At 47.9% G+C, this 23,482-nt stretch overlaps 2 protein-coding genes across 3 annotated transcripts in view; one reads left to right on the forward strand and one right to left on the reverse strand.

Annotated features, from left to right (window-relative positions):
• The first annotated feature begins 6,261 nt into the window (after nucleotides 1-6,261).
• On the forward strand, nucleotides 6,262-11,252 carry bhlha15 (basic helix-loop-helix family, member a15). 2 transcript variants are annotated; one of them, XM_028814222.2, is made up of 2 exons: nucleotides 6,262-6,657; nucleotides 10,375-11,252. In XM_028814222.2, exons 1-2 carry the CDS (start codon nucleotides 6,543-6,545, stop codon nucleotides 10,890-10,892), a joined length of 633 nt encoding a protein of 210 aa, XP_028670055.2. In that variant the 5' UTR covers nucleotides 6,262-6,542; the 3' UTR covers nucleotides 10,893-11,252. The 2 variants fall into 2 exon arrangements, with proteins under 2 accessions (XP_028670055.2, XP_051789979.1); XM_051934019.1 differs by lacking the exon at nucleotides 6,262-6,657 and adding an exon at nucleotides 9,369-9,623.
• Nucleotides 11,253-11,366: 114 nt separating this feature from the next.
• tecpr1a (tectonin beta-propeller repeat containing 1a) overlaps nucleotides 11,367-23,482 on the reverse strand; it is a 38,360-nt gene continuing 26,244 nt past the window's right edge. The window contains exons 12-24 of the mRNA XM_028814219.2: nucleotides 18,199-18,348; nucleotides 17,902-18,059; nucleotides 17,022-17,149; nucleotides 16,792-16,888; nucleotides 16,398-16,494; nucleotides 16,147-16,226; nucleotides 15,253-15,309; nucleotides 14,998-15,175; nucleotides 14,779-14,914; nucleotides 14,613-14,705; nucleotides 14,403-14,509; nucleotides 13,916-14,035; nucleotides 11,367-13,842 (exon numbers count right to left, since the gene is read on the reverse strand). Coding sequence (XP_028670052.1) covers nucleotides 13,708-13,842; nucleotides 13,916-14,035; nucleotides 14,403-14,509; nucleotides 14,613-14,705; nucleotides 14,779-14,914; nucleotides 14,998-15,175; nucleotides 15,253-15,309; nucleotides 16,147-16,226; nucleotides 16,398-16,494; nucleotides 16,792-16,888; nucleotides 17,022-17,149; nucleotides 17,902-18,059; nucleotides 18,199-18,348 — 1,536 coding nt within the window. The 3' untranslated portion in view covers nucleotides 11,367-13,707. The remainder of the gene's footprint in view (nucleotides 13,843-13,915; nucleotides 14,036-14,402; nucleotides 14,510-14,612; nucleotides 14,706-14,778; nucleotides 14,915-14,997; nucleotides 15,176-15,252; nucleotides 15,310-16,146; nucleotides 16,227-16,397; nucleotides 16,495-16,791; nucleotides 16,889-17,021; nucleotides 17,150-17,901; nucleotides 18,060-18,198; nucleotides 18,349-23,482) is intronic.

Raw genomic sequence — 23,482 nt, forward strand, 5'->3', positions numbered from 1 at the left:
CCCATGTGTAGTAGCTTCCTGCTTTCATTCTCTGGAGGGATTTATTTACCAGTAGTTTAGTTTGCACCCTGCCTGGGATTGGTTCCTGCCTTGTGCCCTGTGTTGGCTAGGATTGGTGCCAGCAGACCCCCGTGACCCTGTGTTCGGATTCAGCGGGTTGGAAAATGGATGGATAGTTTAGTTTGTGAGCACACGGCTGGATGACTTGACGCGTGCGGCGTGAGATTCTTTGATATCGTTGGCTGCAGTGTTCCCATCCTGTCAGAAATGTTATCTCCATTCTCCACAAACGTGAGAGAATAACATTTTTCTTCGCCCATCCCCACAACCCACATGGAACAAGTAACATTAAAAACAGCATTTTTAGGTGGAGTATTTTTTTAAATACGAAACGCACCACCCTCCGAAAGGTTTAGGCTGACGTCACACTTGATGGCTGCGGCTGCCATTTAGGATGCCCTGTCTGTCACGTCATGTGACCTCAGCGATTCTCATTTGCATAACCGTAGTGAGTCGGTGGCAGTTGCTATGGGTGGGCTCCTCCGATACGCCACTCGTGTAGTCCGACATACCCAGCGCCTGTCTGTGGACCCCCAGTTCCCCCCTACGACCAAATCTACCAGGTTGGGTTTTGTGATTAGTCGTGTGGCTGATCTTTTTCTGTTAATCACTCGCAGTAAAGCCAAATGAAATCTGCTGGGATTCGATGTTGTCCAAAAAAAAAAAAAAACAAACAGGTAAATCTTCAAGGGGGGGGGGTGGGGGTGAAGACTTTTTCAAGGCACAGTGTGTGTGTGAGCGCTCATCGGCTGGCAGAAGCCCACCTTTGAGACAAGTCTACGCAACGTGGGGGGTCACAGGCGGGTACCTCAACTCGCTATGATTATGTAAATGAATGGTGGAAATGTGTAGTGCCACGTGGGCGCTAATCCAGAGTTGGTCCGGAGTCCATTAAGGAAGCATTGGGTGTTTGGCGGGAACCTGGGCTGGCATCGCCTCTCCGTAGCCCTCACTCGCGATTTGTGCTGTGTGCCCCCAAGCACGTTTGTCCGCATGTAACCCTCCCCACCCCCACCCCCCAAAAGTCTAATTCGTTTGACTATTGTGATCGCTCTGTGATGGGCCAACCGTACTGCGCCCGGGCACAGTTCAGTAGAATTCTGGAACGGTGTGATCGTTACACGGAAAACAGACGTGACGTCCCCGGCGCGACAAGTCACACAGTGCAATTCTCATTTCATTTAATACTATTTGGGTTTTTATTCTCACCTTACACATGAGCGTGACGTGCAAGAAAAGCTGCAAATCCGTCCATCCATCCATTTTCCAACCCGCTGAATCCGAACACAGGGTCACGGGGGAGTCTGCTGGCACCAATCCCAGCCAACACAGGGCACAAGGCAGGAACCAATTCCAGGTAGGGTGCCAACCCACTGCAGGGCACACACACACAAACACACCCACACACCAAGCACACACCAGGACCAATTTAGAATCGCCAATCCACCTAACCTGCATGTCTTTGGACTGTGGGAGGAAACCCACGCAGACACGGGGAGAACATGCAAACTCCACGCAGGGAGGACCCGGGAAGCGAACCTCAGGTCTCCTTACTGCGAGGCAGCAGCGCTACCCACTGCGCCACCATGCCACCCAAAAAAGCTGCAAATTGTCCCCCTTAACATCATTTTGTCTCCGTAAAAAATCTTCTGTGACATGCAGCACGATTAACAGCACAACACCGCGCTGCACACTCAATACATCTGTACGAGGGCAGAGCGCCATCAGCAAACCCAAGACGACTCCAAAACAGCCACAAATTAAGGAAAATCATTTGGATGTGTGTGCTGCCACTCAGTATTCGGGGTCTTGGTTTGGCTTTACACGAAGTCACACATTCATGGCGAAAGTGGGCCCGGGCACAGAACGTTAAAGTACAGTGTGAGTGCAAGCCAGCATGTATGTAGGGAGGGGGGCCTTGGGCACGTTATAGAACAAACGTGTGCCTGGTGTGAGTACACCCCTAGTCAGCTGTGTGCATCCCCCCAGTTCTCAGTTAACAGCTGGCACTGACCTTAACCTGCACGTCTCTGGGATGTAAGATGAAAACTAGAGAGACGACAACATGGCCGTGGGCAACATGCAAGTCCTCACTGACTGACAATACGTGGGATTCAAGCTCAGGACCCTGCATGAGTCAAATAGTGCTAACGAGGGCACCTCCATGCTGCCATGTTGGGTTCTTTGGAGGCTTTCAGTTGGCCCACTTAGTGAGGCAGGTGTGTGCGCCCGGTGCTCCCCGGATTGTTCATTACAAGGTCCTCTGTGGATGTAGGAGTGGCACAGTGCCACCTCACCACACCAGCGCCCTGCTTTGCCTTCTACACGTGGCATTATAGAGGTGACTCGTTCTTCCTTGGGGTCTACTCAAACTTCAGAGATTCACTGTCGGTGTAATCCCCCCCCCCCCCCCCAATTCTTAATTGCTCATGTGTGGTGCTGATGGCCCACTTCACATTGGATTGAAGGGGCCATGGCTGTATGTGGTGGGCAAACTTGCTGCTCATGTGTTTAAACAGCAGTGCTGGTGACTGGGCAGAGTGATTAATGGGCTTGTCAGACTGGCAAACTCGACTCACCAATTGCGCTGCATTATTGCTTGGATAAGAATAAACACAGTTGCCCCATATGGTACCATGGCAGCTCGGTAAGTACAGCGGACTGAGGTAGCACGGTGATGCCAGGGGCAACAGTAGAGCCTCACCGGACTTCAGGATGCGGTGTGATTCTTGGCCTGGATGGCCTCCTCTGAGAGTTCAGCTCTGTGCGTACAGAGGTGGGCTGACTGGCACCTCTTTATTGAGATGAAACGATCGAGTACTCGTGAGTCAGGGGTCCCCCCCCCCGCATGATGAAACAATTGAGGAAGCACAAGTCAAAATGATTGACGTGGGCCCCCCACACTTGATGAAACAATGGAGTATCTGTGAGCCAAAATGAACAAGGGACCCCTGCTTGGTTGAAGCAATCAAGTTTCGGTGAGTCAAAATTGGCAAGGGACCCTCCTGCTTGATGAAATGATCGAGTGGAATCCCCAAGGATGAAGATGATGATGATGATGATGCAGCAGTGATTGTGTTTCGTGTCAAACTCTTAAAATGTGAGAAATACTGGGCTTCATTATGAGACCAGCTGAAGTGCAATCAACTCTGTGGTAAGAAGCCACGTCACCCTGGGACCTGTTCTTGGGGGGGTTGGGGGGGCTTGTCTTAATCCAGCCTTGATCATAGCGATAAACGGACAAACGTCAGTCACTCCACGTATTCATTATGTTTGAGGTGGGATTAAAATGCAGGAAAAAACAAAATGGCATTTGTTGTAAAATAAATACATGTGTTTTAAACGGCTTCATCCCACCCCCTGATTCCAGTCCGTACCCATCCCGTGGACCATGTGGCCAGCGGTGATCTGAAACGCATGCCTGGCACATTTGACCCACACACACACACACATCTCTCCATACCTGCTATTTACAGGCGATCTGTTTGCAGTCAGGTGGTGCTCAATCCCAACTGGCCATCAGATCACACCGACTACGCCAAGCGGTTGTCATAAACACGGCGGCCCACCACATTTCACCCAAGTCCCCTTAAAGCTCTCATTAGTTTCCAGGGTTCTGATCGGATTGCTCCAAGTACGCTCGACAGTGGTGAGAAGCAGATCTGATGATGACGACGACCAGATGGTGCTTCGCCACACCTTACAATCATCTCTCTCTGAGCAGGGTCAGTGGTGGTCCGAGGCAGTTGGCTTCCACATTTAATGCCAGTCACTCTGTACCTATGGTAGCACAAACGTGTTTTTGGTGAGCTGATCATGATCAGACCGTTCTTGACCCTAACTTATGTCTGTTCCTGACCACTGCTTAGCGTAGGTGGCGGGATCTGATCACGTTTACCACACGTGCTTTTACAGCTGGCACGAACGTGCTTTTTCGGTGGCCTGTGTGTGATTGGACACGGCTGGCCACAACTTGCAAGTGGATCACACCGACTACGCTCAGCGGTGGTCAGAAATGCTTATCTGCCACATTGAATGCAAGTCCCTCGGCAGTGGGCTTTAACGTGTCATCTATTCATGCTCAGGTATTGTTGATCACCCCATACGATGGGCCCACTCCAACCACCATCTGCTGTGGTCAGAAACAGAGAGACGTCCCATTTACCACAAGTCCACACTCAAGTGTGCTTTCCATCTACAGCATTGGCCACGTCGATGGAAGCTGATTTGGGGATGTTGTGAGATGGAGACCCCGACCTCCATTGTGTCCTGGTAATATGAGGCGTTAAGGGGACCACAGACAAGACTGGTGCCATAACTGAGTCCACCACAAAACTTGGGCCAGGCTGGGTGTCTTGAGCATTTGAGCAGTCCTGTGGTTAAGAAGGATCTGGAAGAAAAAGTGACCAATGACCCCCAATGTTCTGCTCACCGGCCCACCGGCTCAGACACCAAGGAGAAGGGGGTGACGGGTCAGAGGAGAGATCAATATTGAGAAGGCCATGGCAGTGGACACTTGGCCAGCAGTGATATCTCCGCTGGCTTTGTGATTAGCAGCCAGTTGGAGTGGGCACTGCCAGGAAGATGTGGTCTTCATCAAAGAATGGCCGACTCCTGGCCCAGCGGCTCAGACCGGGCAGTTACTGCGTGAACTCTGAACGCTTAATTAGACGCAGTGAACTCATCAACCAGCTAAACCAATCATCTCCACTCCACTATGGCCGCTGGTCAGTTCATCTGCTGATTTATGTCTGCCCAAGTGTAAGCGGCCAGCTCCACGTCACTCTGTGATTGGTCACCGCCATTTGGTCATTACTGAGGATTAACGGCCATTGAAGACGTGAGGCTGCTTCACCCATTGGTGGCTCTCACCTGATTGTGCTGTATGAGCCTCTGGAGACCAAAAAAAAACAAAGGCCTATTTACTATATAGTGCCTTTCACATCGAACTATCTAGTATATAGTGCTTTATCTATGTATCTAGCTATACTATAATGCCTTTCATATTTATCTAGAAACATTTTATATACTGCCTTTCACTCTATGATATATTACCTCATCTATCTACTTATTATGTAGTGCCTTTCACATCTGTATCTAATTGGAAAATATGAAAGACACTATATATCTCTTATTTAGTGTCTTATTTCTGTCCATTATATAGTGTCTTTCATATTTATCTATCTACCCAGTATATTGTGCTTTTTCTATTTTATAGTGTCTTGTCTGCATATCTGGCTATAATATAGTGCTTTTCTTATCTACTGTATCTATATACTTTTATATACTGCCTTTCACTTTATTATTTAGTACCTCATCTATCTATTTATTATGTAGTGCCTTTCGCATCTGTAATCTCTAATTGGAAAATATGAAAGACACTATATAATGGATAGAAATAAGACACTTATATAATGGATAGAAATAAGACACTATATAGTGTCTTATTTCTATCCATTATATAGTGCCTTTCAAATCTACCAAGATATGACATGTGCTACATAATAGGTAGATTTGAAAGGCACTATATAATGGATAGAAATAAGACACTGAAAGGCACTATATAATGGATAGAAATAAGACACTATATAGTCTTATTTCTATCCATTACATAGTGCCTTTCAAATCTACCTATTATGTATCTATCACTTTACTTAGAAGTGGTAGATATGAAACACTATATTAAAGACACTATATATTTATTATAGGTGTGTACATTTAAAATCCACTATATCTATTATAGCACCTTTCATATCTATCTACTGTATATACCTATCATATAGTATCTTTCACATCTATTTAATTGGTAGATATGAAAGACGCTATACTAAAGACACTGCATATCTATTGGATAGATAAGGTACTATATATATCTATCCATTATGGAGTGCTTTAATAAATCTACCAACCTATTATACAGTGCATTTATCTGTCTCATAAAGCGCCTTTCACAGCTGTCTGTCTGTGAAAGTGTCTTTCACGTCTGTTTATATCCACTTACTATGTAGCGCCTTTCACATCAATTCATATCTGACGCAGTACCTTTCATTTCAGTCTCCCCATCTAGCTACTATACAGTCCATTCTCTACGCATCGAGAGAGCGCTCCCTCTAGTGGAGAGGCGCGTTACTGCGCGTCTTCTCTGATCGCCTCCTTCAAGTCGCCGAGCGCCATTCGACGGCCCCTCCCTGCCGTTCATGCAAATCCAGAGCAATGCAAATGCTAACTGGATTGGCCGCAGGAGCCGCTCGTGGGGAGCGGTTAGCAATGCAAAGTCGGTCCGCTTTATTTGCGGTTCAGTCGGCGTGCTGCAGGGGGAGGAGGCGACCAAAAGTTTTAAAAAAAGCCGAAACGCGCGGCACTTGGAAGGTGAACCTGAACCTCAGAACTGACCCCGAATTTCAAGAGCCGGACTTTTAGCCTGGTTCGATTTAGCCCACGTCTCACTGGGGGCAGATATCTGGAAGGTGGTGAAGCAGCGGATGGGAAGGAGTGGAGGATCACCGGTCTTAAGGCACAAAAAGCCAGAGGAGCTGCATAGCCACAGGGACGACGAGGTGACATTTAAAGGAGGACAAGTCGGAAGGTATGAAGCAGGTGAGCGCACACCTGCACAGGTAGAGGGGGGTTTGGAGTTACTGACCAATAGAAACGTCCTTTGGACATCCAAAACACGCCATCCGTTCCAAGTCTGTGCAGCCCCACCTCGCGGCCTTTAGTTGAATTACACGTCTTTTTTGAAGGCTTTGAACTTGAAGTGCGCAGCTTTCGCGTTTTCGTGCCCCCGTTTACTTCTTGTTACCCACCGTAAAATCGCTACGCACACCTAGTGTAAGGAGTTCCCCCGCTGCCATCACCCGTGTAGTTTTAGAAAGGCGCTATATATTTCACCTAACATAAAGTTTGAAACTGCGCGGCGGTTTGTGCACGCTGGTCTTCTCGTGAAAGGCGCTATAAATGGTCCAGGCTCCGCCCACTGGGGGGGGGAGGAGGAGGAGGAGGTACAAACACCGCGACTCGTCCACTTTGCCTGTCAGATTCGCCGATCGCTCATTGGTCGCGTCTGTTTAAAGCGACGTGGAGCTCCGAGGTGGCCCGGACAGCCGTGCCATTCACAGGCGGCAGCGGAGAGCAGGCGTCACGGCAGGTGGGTCACCGAAAGCTTAAGGCATCCGGGGGGGGGGGGGTGATTTGAGGACAAGCATCCCAGACGACGACATACCGAGGGGATCAAAGAGCCGTGCAAGTCGGTGATTGCGGGGGTGGGACGGGGTGAAATGACCTGGCGAACGAGTGGGATCAGGTGCGGAGTCAGAGTTGGAACTGGAAGAGAAAGAAAGCCCCCTGGTGAGGGAGTGGCGAGAGACGAGCAGGTGGCATCCTGGATAACGACGATCGGGGGGTCCTGAACGCCAGTGTGACCGTGACGCAGAACCTTGAAGCCACACCGGTGAGGGAGTGCATGGCGAGAGTCGCTCTGGTCCCTTCACTGCCGAGTGACACAAATAGTCTGGCGACAATGACGAGTGAGGCTCCTGATGGTGGGGACGGTGGGATGAAAAAGACGAAAAGTGACGAGGTGACCCTCCAGGAGAGTCGCGGACAGCCCACCGAGAAGAGCTTGAAGTGGAATTGGAGGGTTTGGTCGGTTGGTTGAACAGACGAGCGAGTCTTTATATAGTGCCTGCCTGTGGGGTATGGTGGTCTTCTTCCGAGAGCGTCTTATAGGCACAGGGGTGACACTGACTCCTCGACCCCTCTCCGTGAGTTCTTGCATGGGCTCCGTACAGCCGGACGGTGGCGCAGTGAGGAGCAGGACCACCGTGCGGGGCCGAGCGCGGACTCTGTTGGGGTTTCCCTCCCACGTGCCCAGCGACAGGCTGCTTATGTTGATTGGCCACGCAAAATGGGTGAGTGAGAGGGGGGGGCGTGGGTGTTGATTTGGGGTTGGGGGGACCAATGAATCGGCGTCCCTTCGGGGAAGGAGTTCTTGGTGCTGCGGTGACAGGCGGCGGCCCCGGATGAAGATCTAGCTATACTGTATATAGTGCCCGTTTCATAGAGCGCCATTTCCTTCCTTTATACCGCAGACAGACCTACAAGGCGCTATACAATTAGATTTTAAACTACTCATCCATCCATCTACAATGTAGCGCCTTTCACGTCCCGCTATTCATTAAATGCTGACTTTCACATCTTTGTACTACGTGGTGTAACTTTGATTAGTTTTATAGTGCCTTGCACCTCCCTGTTAGTTTTATACCGACTTTCATATCCACTTCACTATATGGTGCCCTCCTGCTCTCTCTCTTTATAGTACCTTTCAAATCTAGTAATTCTGTGCTGACTTTCACATTCTATTTTATTTCATAATGCCCTTTAGATCTGTTTTATAGCGCCTTTCACATATCTCTATAAATTGTTTACTGACTTCCATTTCTATTTTACTAGATGTTGTCTTTCCGATCTGTTATATTGCGTCTTTCACATCTTTTAATTTTTATTTTTTTACTACATGATGCCCTTTACATCTGTTTTATAGTGCCTTTCACGTCTCTTGTTATGTTATACTTTCATTTTACTTTATATGGTGCCCTTCTAATCTATTATATAGTGCCTTTCACATCTAACCGTATAAATTATACTGTGCTTTTAACATCAATTAATTTTATATTAACCTCCATATCTATTTTACTATATGATGCCTTTTTTTATCTCTTATCTAGTGCCTTTCAAATCTATTATATAGCGCCTTGCACATCTAGCTGGGTAACTTCTGCTCCTTTCACATCTCTTAGTCTCTTCCATCCCGACTTTGAAATCTTTTATTATAAGGAGCTCCTCACGTCGATCTGTCTTCCATTATATGGCGCCTTTCATACCTGTCTGCCCACATCTTACCAGCTGAAATGGGTCCTGATGTTGTACACCACTTTGGATAAAGATACCACCATCATCATCATCATCGTCCTTCACGTGTATACTCAGAACAAAGTGTCGTCTTCGTGCTCACACAACGGGCCAGCTATTCGGTGTCCTGCGTGCTCCGGCGGTGCTGCCTTGGCTCCTCTGCCCGGTGTGCGGACATTACGAGGCTGCTGTTATGAGGGAGAGACGCCCAGGTATTTAAATCGGCGAATGACAATGTAGATGGGGTGTCGGTGGTCCACACGGTATGATGACAAACATGAAGATGCCAGACAAACACCAGGAAGCGGTGAAACGTGAGAGGGCGGCTCCGCTTCGGCCGGTTACGCTCATCTGAGCACGAGGTTTGAATGTAAACCCCGCTGTTTGAGGTTCAGTCATAGCGGAGAAGGAACGACCCGCCCATCGAGCTGTGATTGGTCAGTAGCGGATGGGCGGGGAGTCCGAAATCAATCGGAAGCATCTTAAGGCGACTTTGTGGACACGTGGAGCAAACCCGCACCTGGCAGCTCTGCGGAGCACCTGCGAGGTGTGCCGCCCGCCCCCTTTGTCCTCGCCTGCTCCATCGATCGGTTTGTCGCCTGCTTGTTGGCACCTTTGTGACCGCAGGTCTGTCCTGTCGCCACCCCGCACAGGTAGGTGCAACAGCTTCCAAAGAAGTAGGATCGATACCTTTTTGTTTGGATTGACTGGCCCTTCACTGATCGTTATAGTTCTGCTGGCAGCGTCGGGCACTTGAGACCACCAATTTATGGTCGCCTATAGCGCCTTTCGAAGAGAGACGAAACCAAACAGCCTCAGTGTTTAACCGTGCGTGTCCTTTTACGTTACTCGTTCTTCTTCCACGGTTATTTCAATATGAATGACGAGGTCCACTCGGACAGTTTCTGATTGTTTAAAGTGATATAGCGCCTTTTCATGCGAGATGAAACCAAACAGGCTCGACGTCTTCTATCTTTCTCATTTACATTCCTTTACGGTTTTCAGTCTGAATCGGGGAGCCAGGCAGGGCTGTTTCGGGTTACCGACCGTGATATAAATAGACAGAGATATATAGCGCCTTTCCCAGCTTGTTGGAAATCCACAAAGCCGCTCCTTGTGTAAATGTCGTGTTCTTTTCATTTCGTTAATTTCTTTGTTTTTCAGCCACCTTCTGGTGACCTTCCGCGATGTAAATAGACAGATAGAGATATATAGCGCCTTTTCCATCAAGTCAAAATCACACAGCCTCTCTTTGTTTAAACGGCTTGTCTTTTTCGGTTACGTTGGTCGTTTTCAGCCACCGTGGGTTGTTTTCTGGTTCTCCTCAGTAATATAGCGCCTTTTCCAGTCTCCACCCGTCTCGCCCTCCTTCCTAATTTTCTTTTCTTCTTCTTCTGTTTTCAGTCCCCATCATGAAGTCCAAAGGCAAAGCCTCCAAATTCAGCCGCAGGTCCTCCATCGAGGCCGATCGGGAGCTGCAGGTGGCAGAGCCGGACACCGACGGACCAAGACCGCGAAGGAAGGCCGCCAGCGAGGACGCGACGCCGAGTGCCCGACGCAGGAGGCCCCTGAGCAGCTGCAAGGAGCGCAACGCCCGGCGGCTGGAGAGCAACGAGCGCGAGCGCCACCGAATGCACAAACTCAACAACGCGTTCCAGGCGCTGCGGGAGGCGATCCCGCACGTCAAGACGGACAAGAAGCTCTCGAAAATCGAGACCCTCACCTTAGCCAAGAACTACATTAAGTCCCTTACCGGCATCATCCTGGACATGTCCAGCGGCGTCCTGCCCGCGGCGGTGGCCGGCGACAGCGCAGGCGCCTCCCGACTCATGCAGTCCCGCCGGCCCGAGCTGGACGAGGCCGGCGGCGAGCGCTTGGCTCAGTACCTGACACAGATCACCGGCTACCGGGAGGGCAGCTGACCCCGGCAGCGAAGGCTTGGGCGTCACGGCGAACCGATGACGCCACGGACTGTTGGACTTAATGGACACCGTGGTGGTGGGGTGCACCCTTGGCACCCGTGCCCCGCAGGGTGAGAGATGGGCACCTCCCGAAATGGAGACACTTGATTAAACGGCCGCGTGTGCCTTGAAGGATTGTGGGTCTGCTCGAAAGCCCCCCAGAGACGATAAACGGCGGGGGCCCGGCCCAGTGCCTTACCATTCACACACCGTTGGCACTGCTTTGGAAAAGTCTGCGAGGGCTGGCACGATGCGCAGCGGGCAGAGCTCAGCTGATGCTTTCTCTTCACATTTCAATAAAGTTTCAGTTTTTCACCTCAAGTTGACTCCTCGGTTTATGCGATCACCGGGGGGTTGGTTGGTGGGGGGCACTCTGGGTGCCATCCTGTGCCCATTTACCATCCCTGCTGGACATAAACACGCAGCAGTGAGCAGTCAAGTCAAACAGCAGTAAAACATTTATTGAGAAGAGAGTTTCCATGCCAGTTCATCCTGCTGGCACAGGTGCCACAGTATCTCAACAAACGGAAATACCAAGAGCCGTTATGACTAAAATCAAAAGCGCCACACGGCACAAGTGCCACACACAGCTGCGCACACTTCGCGGTCAGTGTCCAGTGCACCTTTGCCAGGGTCCTCCTAATACACCACACGGGCACCATTTGATTGTGCCATTTTCTGTAACCTATGGGTCTGGGCCGATGGCAGTGGTGTTGTGCTACGCTGTCACTTAACAGATGCCAGGCTCCAGCGGTGACCAGGCCCTTAAATGCACCATTTTTATTGAAGCAGCTAAAAAGGTCCACGCTGGTGGGCAGAGGCGCCCAAAGATGAGCAATCAAAGAGGGCAATGCCAGTGTGCTAGAAAGAGTGGCTAACAGCAACCTCTTAAGGCAAAAGGCCATTACCAATATTAAGATCGCAATGCCCACCCTACAGGCATCATTTAAAGTAATCAGACTTGTATGGGCATAGCGCCCCCCTGTGGTGATGACACTGCTGTGCGACATAAACCCAAAGGACAATAACTAATAGCGCCCTCTTGAGGTGACTGGCTATTAAGGGCTCGGTGCCCACCGTACAAGTTACACGTGATTAGGCGTTTATGGGCAAAGCTCTTTACACACTACCCAAGAGCACCCCCTGAGGTGACTGGCAACTAGGAGCTCAATGCCCACCCTACAAAGACCACCTAGTGCATGTGATTAGGCCGAGTAGTCCGTTACATAGAGTGGTTAACAATTTAAGGGTCCAGTGCCCACCCTACAAAGATCAGGCTTTTAAGGGTATAGCTCCCTCCACACAGTGGCTAACAGTGCCCCCTACGGTGTGACCAGCAATTTAAGGGTGAAATGCCCTCCCTTCAAAGATCAGTTAAAGTGGCATGGCTCCTTAGGCACACTAACTGAAAGTGCCCCCCCGCACTAACTACACAAACCCTAAACAGAGTAACCACCAGAACCCTGCAATTACCTTACACTGAGCAGCTAACTGTGCCCCCTTGAGATGACTGGGCACGATGCCCACCCTATAAACATCATCAGCTAGTACATGTGATTAGACTTTTATTGGCATAGCCCTTTTTCCCCCCACAGTGCCCCCTTGAGGTGACAGCCCTCCTGTGACATTTGCACCCTATAGGTACTGTGATTGGTCTACACTCAGTAGGTAAACGGCACCCTCACATGATGACCAGGCTACCATGGGCACAGTGCCCACCACAGAAAAATCAACTAATATGGGTAGGGGCTAACAGTGCCTCCCCAGAGGAAACCAAGTTTTACCGAGTACAACCCCCACCATACAAAGCCCACCTAATGTGATTAGACCTTTAAGGGCATGGCTCGTTACACACAGTGGCGCACAGCGCCCCCCCGTGGTCATTACATTTTTTTAGGAGATTTGCATCCTACAGAGAATTGTCAGACACTTAACACCTAACTGTACCCTCATGAGATGAACTCGCTATTACGGGCATAGTGCCCACCACACAAAGATCAGCTATTGTGATTAGGTGTTTATGGGCATAGCTCCTTACACACAATGGCTAACAGCATCCCCTCGAAGCAACCAGTAATTAAGGGCACCCACCCCACAAAGATCAGCTAATACATGTCATTAGGAATTTTATGGGCATAGCTCTTTACACACAGGGGCTAACAGTGCCCCCTGAATGAGACTAAGCTATTATGGGCAGGACACCCACCCTACCCTAGGTGATCAAGCTTTTATGGGCCAGTGGCTAACAGCACCCCCTATAGGCAGCACCACCCATGCACACTGCACAGCCTCAAGGTTGCCAGGCTATTAAGAGTACACTACCCACTAGGCAGCCACACCCTAGAAAGTACAGTCAGCGCACCCCCCCTCCCCCCCCTTGTGGCGACACTCAGCAGCCAACGATGCCCTCAACAGATGGGCATCACCTTTCCTCAAACACCCTGCCCCTTTGCCACCCTGTACCTCCATTTTTCCGATTGCAGCCCCTAATTACGACAGCAGCCAGAAAGAGAGTCATGATGTGTAGCATGAAAACTCCATGAGAGGCTCACAAAGCGGTGCCTGCTGGGTACGGCCATCGGCTGCGTGGCACCTTGGTCAGTTACAGCTACAAGGGGACCTCCATGAAGAAACAAGAGGCTGCAGTGTACAGGATGGGGGGCCTCATTTTAGGCTGCTTATTTGAAATGAAGGCGATGACACGATAGACTGAAGCGGAGACATGGAGGACATGAGGAAGTGTGTGTTGGGGTGGGGGGTTTTGAAGGTCAGCTCCTTAGCAGCCCACAACACGTCCATTGATTGCTGGTGCCTCACCACGGGGGTTCATCGACTTGTCTGAGGCGAGCGGCAGGCTGATGCGTGGGGCTTCCTGACTGTTCGCTCGCACGCTGATGTGGTCCCATCCACCCTGAAGAAGAAGAAGAAGAAGTAGTAAGGCACAGGTGGGCACAAACATGCAATATAAGTGGATCCTCACTTACTCCAATTCCGTAGTCCCATGATTGTCCTTTAGGGTCCATGGGCTGCACACCAAGCCGGTGGCACACTGTGCCACAGCTCAGGCTGTGACTCCCTTGAACTTTGTCAGCGATGATCCAGACCTGCAAGGGAAATGGAGAGAAACAATAAAAGTGGCCAATTGGGGGGCAACGATGGCACAAGTGAAAAATCTTCTAAAAGCTGCCTGTGCCGTCAATGCAAAGCTACCTGGCACTCATTGTGAGCAAAGTCAGGACTGGGAGGACAACTGCCACCCAATGTGGCACTCTGCACGCTTGGCCATGTGTCTAGGACTCATTGCAAGTGTCCCTGACAAGGTGTTTAGAAAGGTGGCGATGGTGACTCTGTTCTTGACTGGGGCACAGCCTGGGCATCTTTGGAGCCTGACTAAATGACTATAACAGGTAAACAGGACACTTGCTTGCCCGATGGCCCAATGGCCCAAGGCCTCTGTGGTTGAGCACCAACCTGATCAAGTGGACCCACGGACACTTTACGCACGTTGTTGGAGATATGCTCCCAGCTGGATCCCTGCGGGTAACTGGGTGTAAGGCCATGGCGGTACCACAAGTTACCTAAGGAGAGGGCAAAAGGGACAGTTCTGTAATGAGTAGGAGAGCACGGCGAGGATACAAACTGCCCCATCAATCAAAGAAATGTTTCTAGGTGGCACAGTACCGTTCTCATCCACAGCATAGACAGATGTTCTCCCTACGGAGACCTGCAGCAGTTTCTGTCGGGCAGGAGAGGGTATGTGGTACCAGCAGTCTCCTGCAAAAGAAAAACTAGAGGTTGGCCATTACTGTAATGACAAGCGGTGACAAGTTGTGGTAAGGGGTCTCACCTGCAGGACTGTGAGGGGACACTGAGCCCCGATAGAAAGCTGAGCCGTCCCTTGCCACTGCCCACAGCTGATTGCAGCTGCCTAATGAGATGGACTTGAAGGGCTGATCAGTGCCCACGTGAAGCCAGGAAGTGCCCTAAACAGAAAACCAGAAGTTATAACACTTTCAAAGGAGATAGTGGCGGTCCAAGTGCCCCCAACAACATGCACACCACATACCTCCGGGGTCTGCTGTGTGACGCCAAGCCGACACAGGACGTCACCTTTGTTGCTGATGCCCCATACAGACACATGCTCTTCAGGACTCCGGGAGGACGAGCAGGGCTGAATGGTAATGTCCCACAGCGTAATGGGGGGGACCTCAAGCCACGGGCCAGTTGTAGAAATTTTACTCTTCCTGTAAAGCACAGTGGGAAGGATTTAAGTTAAAGACGTCCATGTATGACACGGAGAGAAGACAAAAGGCAGACTGACCTTGCCCATCGCCGGCGCCTCACGAAATCTTTTATCGTCTTGTGTCCGTGGTATGTCCTGGGAAAAGGCAACCAAAAAAAGAAGGGCCCACAATGACCTCAAATAAAGACCACTAATCACAGAGCGGACCCCCAAACTGACCACAATGAGAAAAGGGAAGGGAACGTCTCCTTTAATTACTGAATTGACCAGATGGTCCCATCAGCCGCTCCTCTCTCTTACCCCCCACCAATAAGACTGTAACCCTCCTATGACTCTGCAAAGCACTCCCACCCCAAAAGCCTTACCAGCTAAGCCCTTCCTATCAGTCCTGGCTGCTAAACACTCAAATGCCAGTCTGTTGCTCACTGGCAATGCCCTGCTGACCAGGCAAATGGTGTTTTCTATGGAGTGCCATGCAGCATTTTAGAGAGAGGGCACAGACGAGAAGCTCTGCCTTCTTGAGGGGATGATAGGAGATGCCCTGAGTGCTGAAATGGTTAACATAAAGCAGCCAAACAAACTCTACCGGCGCAGCAAGGTCGGCCTCCAGGATGTTGACAGAGCAGCGGATCTGAGGCCTGGCGCCATGCGCACCACTGGAGCTCCTCCCACCTGCCAGGTCACCCCCCCTTTGGCCACACCCCTCTGCCTGCTTACAAGTTTTTATTTCAGTCAAGGGAAGCAGGGTGCTTCCAGCACAGTGATGCAAAGCAGGGAAGGATATGATCCCGTCTCACCTGCCAATCTCCATTTTGCCCTGGAAACCAATCAGTGGGTGGCATCCTAGCAAATCAATCCCTTGAGCCAAACATCTCCCCACCCTATCCTTATGGAAATCAGTGCTATTCTGGAAAATACTGTTGGTTAGGGCAAGAAAGCAAAGGCCCAGCGGACGTCTCCTGTGCTACTTACGCGGGGAAATCAGTAGCGTACTGCCAGCCTTCTCGGTCTGTTCCACCTGGAGAGTTGTAGTCGATGCTCCAGTCAGACACCTGCCAGTGAGACACAATTCCTCCATTATGAGCAGAGTGTTAAGGTACCAGGTGGGTCCAAGTGGACTGACCTCCCGGATGGCTCTGCTCACACTTTGTCTTTCTGCATTGGCCAACATGTGGTTACCCCCTCCTTATTAACACCAAGAAAAAAAGAAGGCTCATTCTTACCCAAATCCACAGGGGAGACGGAGGTTTAGTGTTTGTCTTGGTGCACTCCTGCAAGCCAGAAATGTCACTCCACATAAAGCGGTCAGTTGGCAGGCCCCTGTGAGGGAGGGGGTCACTTTCAGTCAGTCAGTCAGTCAGTCATTATCCAACCTGCTATATCCTAACACAGGGTCACAGGGGGTCTGCTGGAGCCAATCCCAGCCAACACAGGGCGCAAGGCAGGAACAAATCCCGGGCAGGGCGCCAGCCCATCACAGGGCACACACACCCACACACCAAGCACACTCTAGGGACAAGTTAGGATCGCCAATGCACCTAATCTGCATGTCTTTGTCATTCTAATCCAAACAATGACTGTTAATACCATGTTGGTATAAGCTATTGGGCACCTAACCTGCTACTGTAGCCTGTCACGGGGTTCCAACGCTGGTTCTCATAGATGTAGACATTTTTGACATCTGTCTGGGGGTGGACATTGCTGCTGGAGAGGCCTGTGGGCAAAAGGCAGAACAACAGCTGAGCAGGGTTTAAAAACTCTGTACCTTATGGCATCAGAAGCTGTCGACTTGCCCGATGTGCGCCTGTGGTGATGAAATGAGAGGGCAGCCTTTGGGCAAAACTCACCCTGAAAGAAGCCTCCCCCGTAGCCGCCTGAGTACACCCAGGCTGTGTGGTTATACCCAATGCCCCAGACAATCCCTGGACCGCCACACTCTACCAGATGCAGGTGCCCACCGATCTGTCGCCAGTACCTGTAGCAGAAGGCAACATCAGTAATTTGTGGAGACAGTAACTAATTGATTTCTACTTGTCCCCTGCCCCAACAAAAGCTTCTTCTCGATCTGAGCATGTGTCCCCATAAATGGACAGCAGAACCTGCCATGATACCACACTTAGCAAAACTCGCACAAATTTGCAGGCAGATGACAGAAAAAACACAGCTCCACCTAGGAGACACATCATCAAACTGTCACCTTTAACCTGGGAAGCAGTATGTTACAGTGGACAAGAATGTGGACTCGGCCCCAAGCTATGATTCACCATGTGACCCTGAGCAAAGCAGTCAAGTTGCCTGTGTGCCACATAAACAAACATACTATTTGTAAAGTGCCTTGGGAGAGTGTTCACTCTAGAAAAGGTGAGGTGAGGTTGGGGGCATGCCCACCACGCGACAAACCACCTGGATTTGGACCCGAGTGCAGCTGGTGACACCTCAGCAACACCATGGAACAGTGTGATGTTTTTTTTGATGGTGGCTGGAGTGCCAATCTTGCAAAGGTGATATATAAAAGAAAGGTTGCTTGTGTACTATGGGCCAGTATGACTGAGGTGGCATGCAGGGCAGAATACTTCAGCAGGGAAACACTGAGGAGACTGTGACATCGCTTCAGAGTCAAGCCAGCCAGGAAGGTCAAGGCTAGTGGCACAGACGGCTGTGATTAGGGACAAGACCCCTTCAGTGGGTTGTGTCTCTCTATCAAAATGTGGAAACTGAATCTCTTACATTTGATCACAGGGCAAGGGGTATGGTGAAGCCTCCAAACTGGGGATGGGCTCGCTGACAAAAATGTCCCCTTTGCAGGTTGTGGACCAAATGGCATGCTTTGATGGAGCCCCTTGGATTCCTTGTGACTCGTTGCAGGACAGACTGAGAAGGGTCAGCTGCAAAAAAGGAAGCAGACAATGGTTATCAGGCTAACAGGCGGACAGACAGTGAGTGATCGGGCTGAATGACATGTTCTGCGCAAATGATATACATACATAAGAAAAACCTGAATAAAAATAAAAGGGCAGAACTTACCCAGTCGTACATTTCCTGCTCAGTTGTAGCAGCCAGTCGGATAGGCCACCTCTGCTTTGTTCTTTCTGGGGTGTAAATAGCAAATGTGTGCTTGGTATCACTAACCACAGGTACAAGGATGGTCACCTCGTTGATAAAAGCATGGAGATACTATGAAAAACATGAAAAACAGGGAGCATGGAGTTGAAACTGAGGGCTCATGGGATGTTTGCTCTGACCAGGCTATGCCCAGCAGGATCTCTCAAACAGGAACCAAAAAGAGCAAACCTTCTCACTCTTAAGAAAATGTAAACACAGTAGTGTGTGCAGGCTGACACATGTCCATGCCCGCTGATCCACAAACGCTCTCACACAGATCTACCAACACAAACATACGCATGTGCACCTGAGGTGACACACGTCACGTTCACATATCCATTTGCACATCGTCCAGCTGCAGACACATTTAAAATGCACCAGATACAGAGGCTGCATATTCCCACACATATGTACTGGCAGACATGCACACACACTTCAGAATCCTTCCGTTTCAAATTATTCATTACCCACACACATACACACACCCATAGATTTCTATATTGGCACACACCTGTTCAGGCCATCTTTAAGAACTGCCTGGATCTCTAGTTGGTTAGCGGGCAGGAGACAAAGACCACAGATAAGAGGAGAATGGAGAGGGGTCATCTGTAGACTCCCTCAGGGCTCTGTCCTTGGGCCATTATTTTTTTCTGATTTATATATTACTAATTCTGGTATAGTTAGTAAACTTGTGAAATTCAAAGATGACACTGAAATTGGAGGCATGGCAGACACTGAAGAGGCAGCAGAAATAAATGAAAAAGACCTGACAAGAACTAGGCAAACACCTGGAAAATGGGAGTTTAATGGAGAAAAGTGCATAGTCCTACACGTGGGGCAAAAGGAACAACTCTCTATTATAATAAAAAAATCTTGGGAAGAGAGACGAGACGTGACTTTCTCAGAGAGACACTTTCAAGTCCTGCGAGTCAAGACTTTGTGCCTAGAGATTTAACCAGGCCTGGGGCTGGAAATAAAATACAAAAAGTAGATGACAAAGTAGAACATTGTAAAGAAGTTCAAAAACGTTGGCGCGATACACATGCAGAGCAGGCTTGAGATAATGGAAGTACAAAAATTTGAAACTCTCAAAAAAAATGATAGGAAAGATCGCATTAGCACAAACAAATGGAAATTATTACTCTGTGAAATAATGGAACAGCGAAAAGAGATCGAATATATTGTTTGGATTTAAAGTTTAAGTCGGAGACTTGTAGATCATCTAATTCATGTTGCCATCAGGGAAAAGTAGTGTTTCTTCTCAGTGAAGAGGCGTATCCGCGAGATTTAAAAGATTTGTTGTTTGGTGAAAATGAAATCCCACGAGAGAAAATTTCAAGCCCCGCGAGACAAGACTTTATGCAAACAGATTTGGAAAAGTCCTGCCCACATCTAAAACATTTACAACCACGCACACATTTCAATCATTTCTCATTTGTGTGAATGCTATTATCACACAGAGTTCGCGTTGAGAGAAAGAAACGATATTCGCTCACGGGCAGTTATACGTTGCGTTGTCAGTCACGATGTAATTCCAAACACGGAATCAAAATTCAATGCAATATTGACGAAAAGGTAAAAGCGAAAAGAGATCGAAATATATGGACATAGGTGATATGACAGAAGTATGTAGATATTGTTTGGCTTTAAACTTTAAGTCGGAGATCGTCTAATTGTAATTGTCTGTTTTTCATTCTTTAATTTAATATTATTTATTGTATCAGTATGCTGCTGCTGGAGAATGTGAATTTCCCATTGGGATTAATAAAGTATGTATGTATGTATGTATGTATGTATGTATGTATGTATGTATGTATCTATCTATCTATCTATCTATCTATCTATCTATCTATCTATCTATCTATCTAGTGTTGCCATCAGGGAAAAGTAGCGTTTCTTCCCAATGAAGAGGCGTATCTGCGAGAACTAAAAGTTTAGTTGTTAGGTGAAAGTGAAATCCATATACACGAGTGCTAGAGACGAGAAGTTGCTGGTGCGTAGCGCAGGCCGGGGGGTTGGCGAGCGAAGCGAGTAACTAGTCAGTTATAAATACAAGATGGGAGACACTGAGCTACAGGAAGCAACCTCTGAAAAGGATTTAAGGGTTTATGCTGACACAAAGGCAAATAAAATGTAAGCTTACATCATAAAAACTTTTGAATATAAGCCAAGGGACGTTACGCTCAAACTACTGAATGCACTAGTAAGACCACACCTGGAGTATTGTGAGCAGTTCTGGTCACCACAGTACAAAGAAGGACAACAGCAGCACTTGAAGCTGTGCAGAAGAGAGCAACCAAGTGCATCATGGGACTTGAGGACGTGTCCTACTCTGACAGACTGAGAGGACCAGAGGAGACCGTGTCAGGACCTAGTCCAGGTATTTAAAATCCTAAGAGGCATTGATAAAGTACCCTATATACTCAAGTATAAGTCGGGTCTTGAAACCCGAAAAATCGATCATAAAATCAGACCCCGATTCATACGCCCCTTCAAAAACGCGACACTTAACATTTTTTTTTTTACATCTTCTTGCCTTCTCCAATCATGCATCAGTTTCTCAGACGCGTTGAATTTTGCTGTAGCTGCGCAGTTACCAATTTCTTCCGCTACTTCAACAATGTTTAATTTAAAATCAGCTTCATATTTTCTTCTGATCGAACGCTCCATCATAGAAAAGGGATGCTCTTACGATAAAGGTGTATGAGGGTGTGTGATACAAAAAACACAAATCAGTGCAAACGTTGCTTCAGAATAGTCGGGTATTACCGTGTGGTCACGTAGGCACAATACATAGAAAAAAAAGTCTGTGTGCTCGGTGGTTATTCTCTTGGGTATGGCGGCATTAGCATATCAGAATCTCTTGTACCAATAGCGTGACTTTTCCACATTTGACTTATACGACCGACATTATAAAATACCAGAAATTATACGGTAAAATCAAGCCCCAACGTATCCGCAGGAGAACTTAAATGCGAGTATATATGGTACATGGGATTACGAGTCAATCCTGTACTTGAGGACATCAGCGGAAATTAAGAAGAAGTGCATTTAAGACTGAAGCCAGGAAGCACTTCTTTATGCAAAGAGTTACAGGAATCTGGAACAAATTACTGAGCCATGGAGCTGAAACAGAAACCTTGACAACCTTTAAGAAGGGTCTAGATTAGATATTGGGACAGCTTAGCTCTTACTGTAGCTAAATAAACAGTCTTGATGGCTTGAATGATCTCCTCTCATTTGCCAAATTTATGTTCTTATCTTCTAAACTACAAACCTACTGAAACTGATATGTCCCTTCCACAAGGCTCAAAGCAGAGATATTACACCAAAAGTTATTATGGCAATAAAAAGATCCATTTTAACTTGTTAGCTTGTATCCCGAACAAAAACAGCTAAAGGAAGCCCATGGAATAACACAATGTCTTAGTGGGGTCTCTTGTAAATCGCCTGTGTCTCCTTTAGTGGAGCAAGAGGATTTGTTCAAGGTTTACGCAGCAGCACACTGTCTTTGATTATCCATAGAGAAAGCTTCAAATTCCTCACAGCAAAGGTTGGCTACACTATATGGTTACGACAGCCCTATGTTTGGAAGCAATCTGTCAGAATCTCAGGAATTTTCAAAAGATGAACTTCTGTATTTGCCGTCCTGATCTCCCTGTTCTCACGCGCTAAGATTTGGTAGCAATCTACCCGTTTATTTTTCAGTTTAGGACTCATCACTATGGTTGTTTTCATCGAAGTAAGATTTGCTGGTGGTAACAGTGGCTGTTGCTAGCATCCACATTGTGTACTGAATACATTAACAAACAACATGGAGTAGTTTAGATTGAAATCTGGGTGTGGCTTTGGTTACATCGGTAAGAATCTTAAATACAAGTTTAGTTTACATATTGGCAATGGCATAGTGGGATTCCCATCTCCATGTTCCAGACCCTATTGGCCAAACATCTCTCACTTTGCTTTGTTCCCAAAGGAATCAACATCATCTCTGCTGCTCAAATCTAATTTGGTTCTTCGTTTCAAAACAACCTGTACACAAGCAAATATGAACACTCTTTGCTTTAGTATCTTTCCAATGGCCACTTTCAACGTACCTAAATGTTTAAGGATTAAAAGTATAAAATGTGTTACTTTAAACGGCCTAGCTTTCCAATAGGAGTAAAGTCTCATTAGGAAAGCCAGCTTCCATCTGAAGCAGGAGACACAAACACTAATGACACTTGAGGAAGGCAGTTAGGCCCACAGACCACCTCAGCAACAATTTAGTTTGCAGGCAAAGGACCAGCTGGTGAAGGCCCGTCTGCTCCTCCTTCATTAACCTCAGGCCAAACAGCAGTCTCTCCGAGTCCTTACCGTCTTCCTCAAGTGTCACTAGTGCTTGTGCTGCTATGAAGCAATCGTGCCTTTGTGTCCCCTGCTTCAGATGGAAGCTGGCTTTCCTAATGAGACTTTACTCCTATACTGTAGGAAAGCTAGGCCGCTTAAAGTAACACATTTTACACTTTTAATTCTTAAACATTTAGGTACGTTGAAAGCATTGGGGCTGAAAGCTCACTGACAACATATTGATTAATGATTTACCTAAATGAATTTCACATCTAAGACGGGGCACACACAAGGAATCAAGCAAAGGTGGTACGGCTATTCTGCCAAATAACGTGGCACACTTGATGAAGACAAAATTGGGTGATGAGAGCGTAGTCATGAAATGGGCCAATAGTCTAAACCAGGTCAATACTAAATTGAGAAACTAAATCATCACTGGAAGTCAGAAACAGAACACCACGTTACTAAGAACACACAAAACAGTTTGATTGTCCACAATCTTGGATGTCGCTTACAGCACAGAGCTGGTTTAAACAGAACCTCGCTGATGATGACACACATTTCAACATCCTAACAACAAGCACGCGAATCCTGATCACAGGAAATCAAAACGGAGCTGCTCATTATAACTTCAAAATGGTGTCACGAGAAAGGCAGATATAGATGATAAAATGAATATAATAAGAGAAATAACAAAATAAATACAAAGTATAATGATAGAAATGAAACTACTAAACTTCCAAGAATAAAGAAAAAATTCTAGCAAGTGTAAGAACATGTTATAAATGAAAATAAAATGAAGAAACAAAACCTGAATCATAATAGTGAAGACTTGTACTTTGAGGACCTTCAAATGTCAAGTTAAGAAGACATGAAT

Source organism: Erpetoichthys calabaricus, chromosome 11, assembly GCF_900747795.2.
Source record: "Erpetoichthys calabaricus chromosome 11, fErpCal1.3, whole genome shotgun sequence".
Taxonomy (NCBI): Eukaryota; Metazoa; Chordata; class Cladistia; order Polypteriformes; family Polypteridae; genus Erpetoichthys; species Erpetoichthys calabaricus.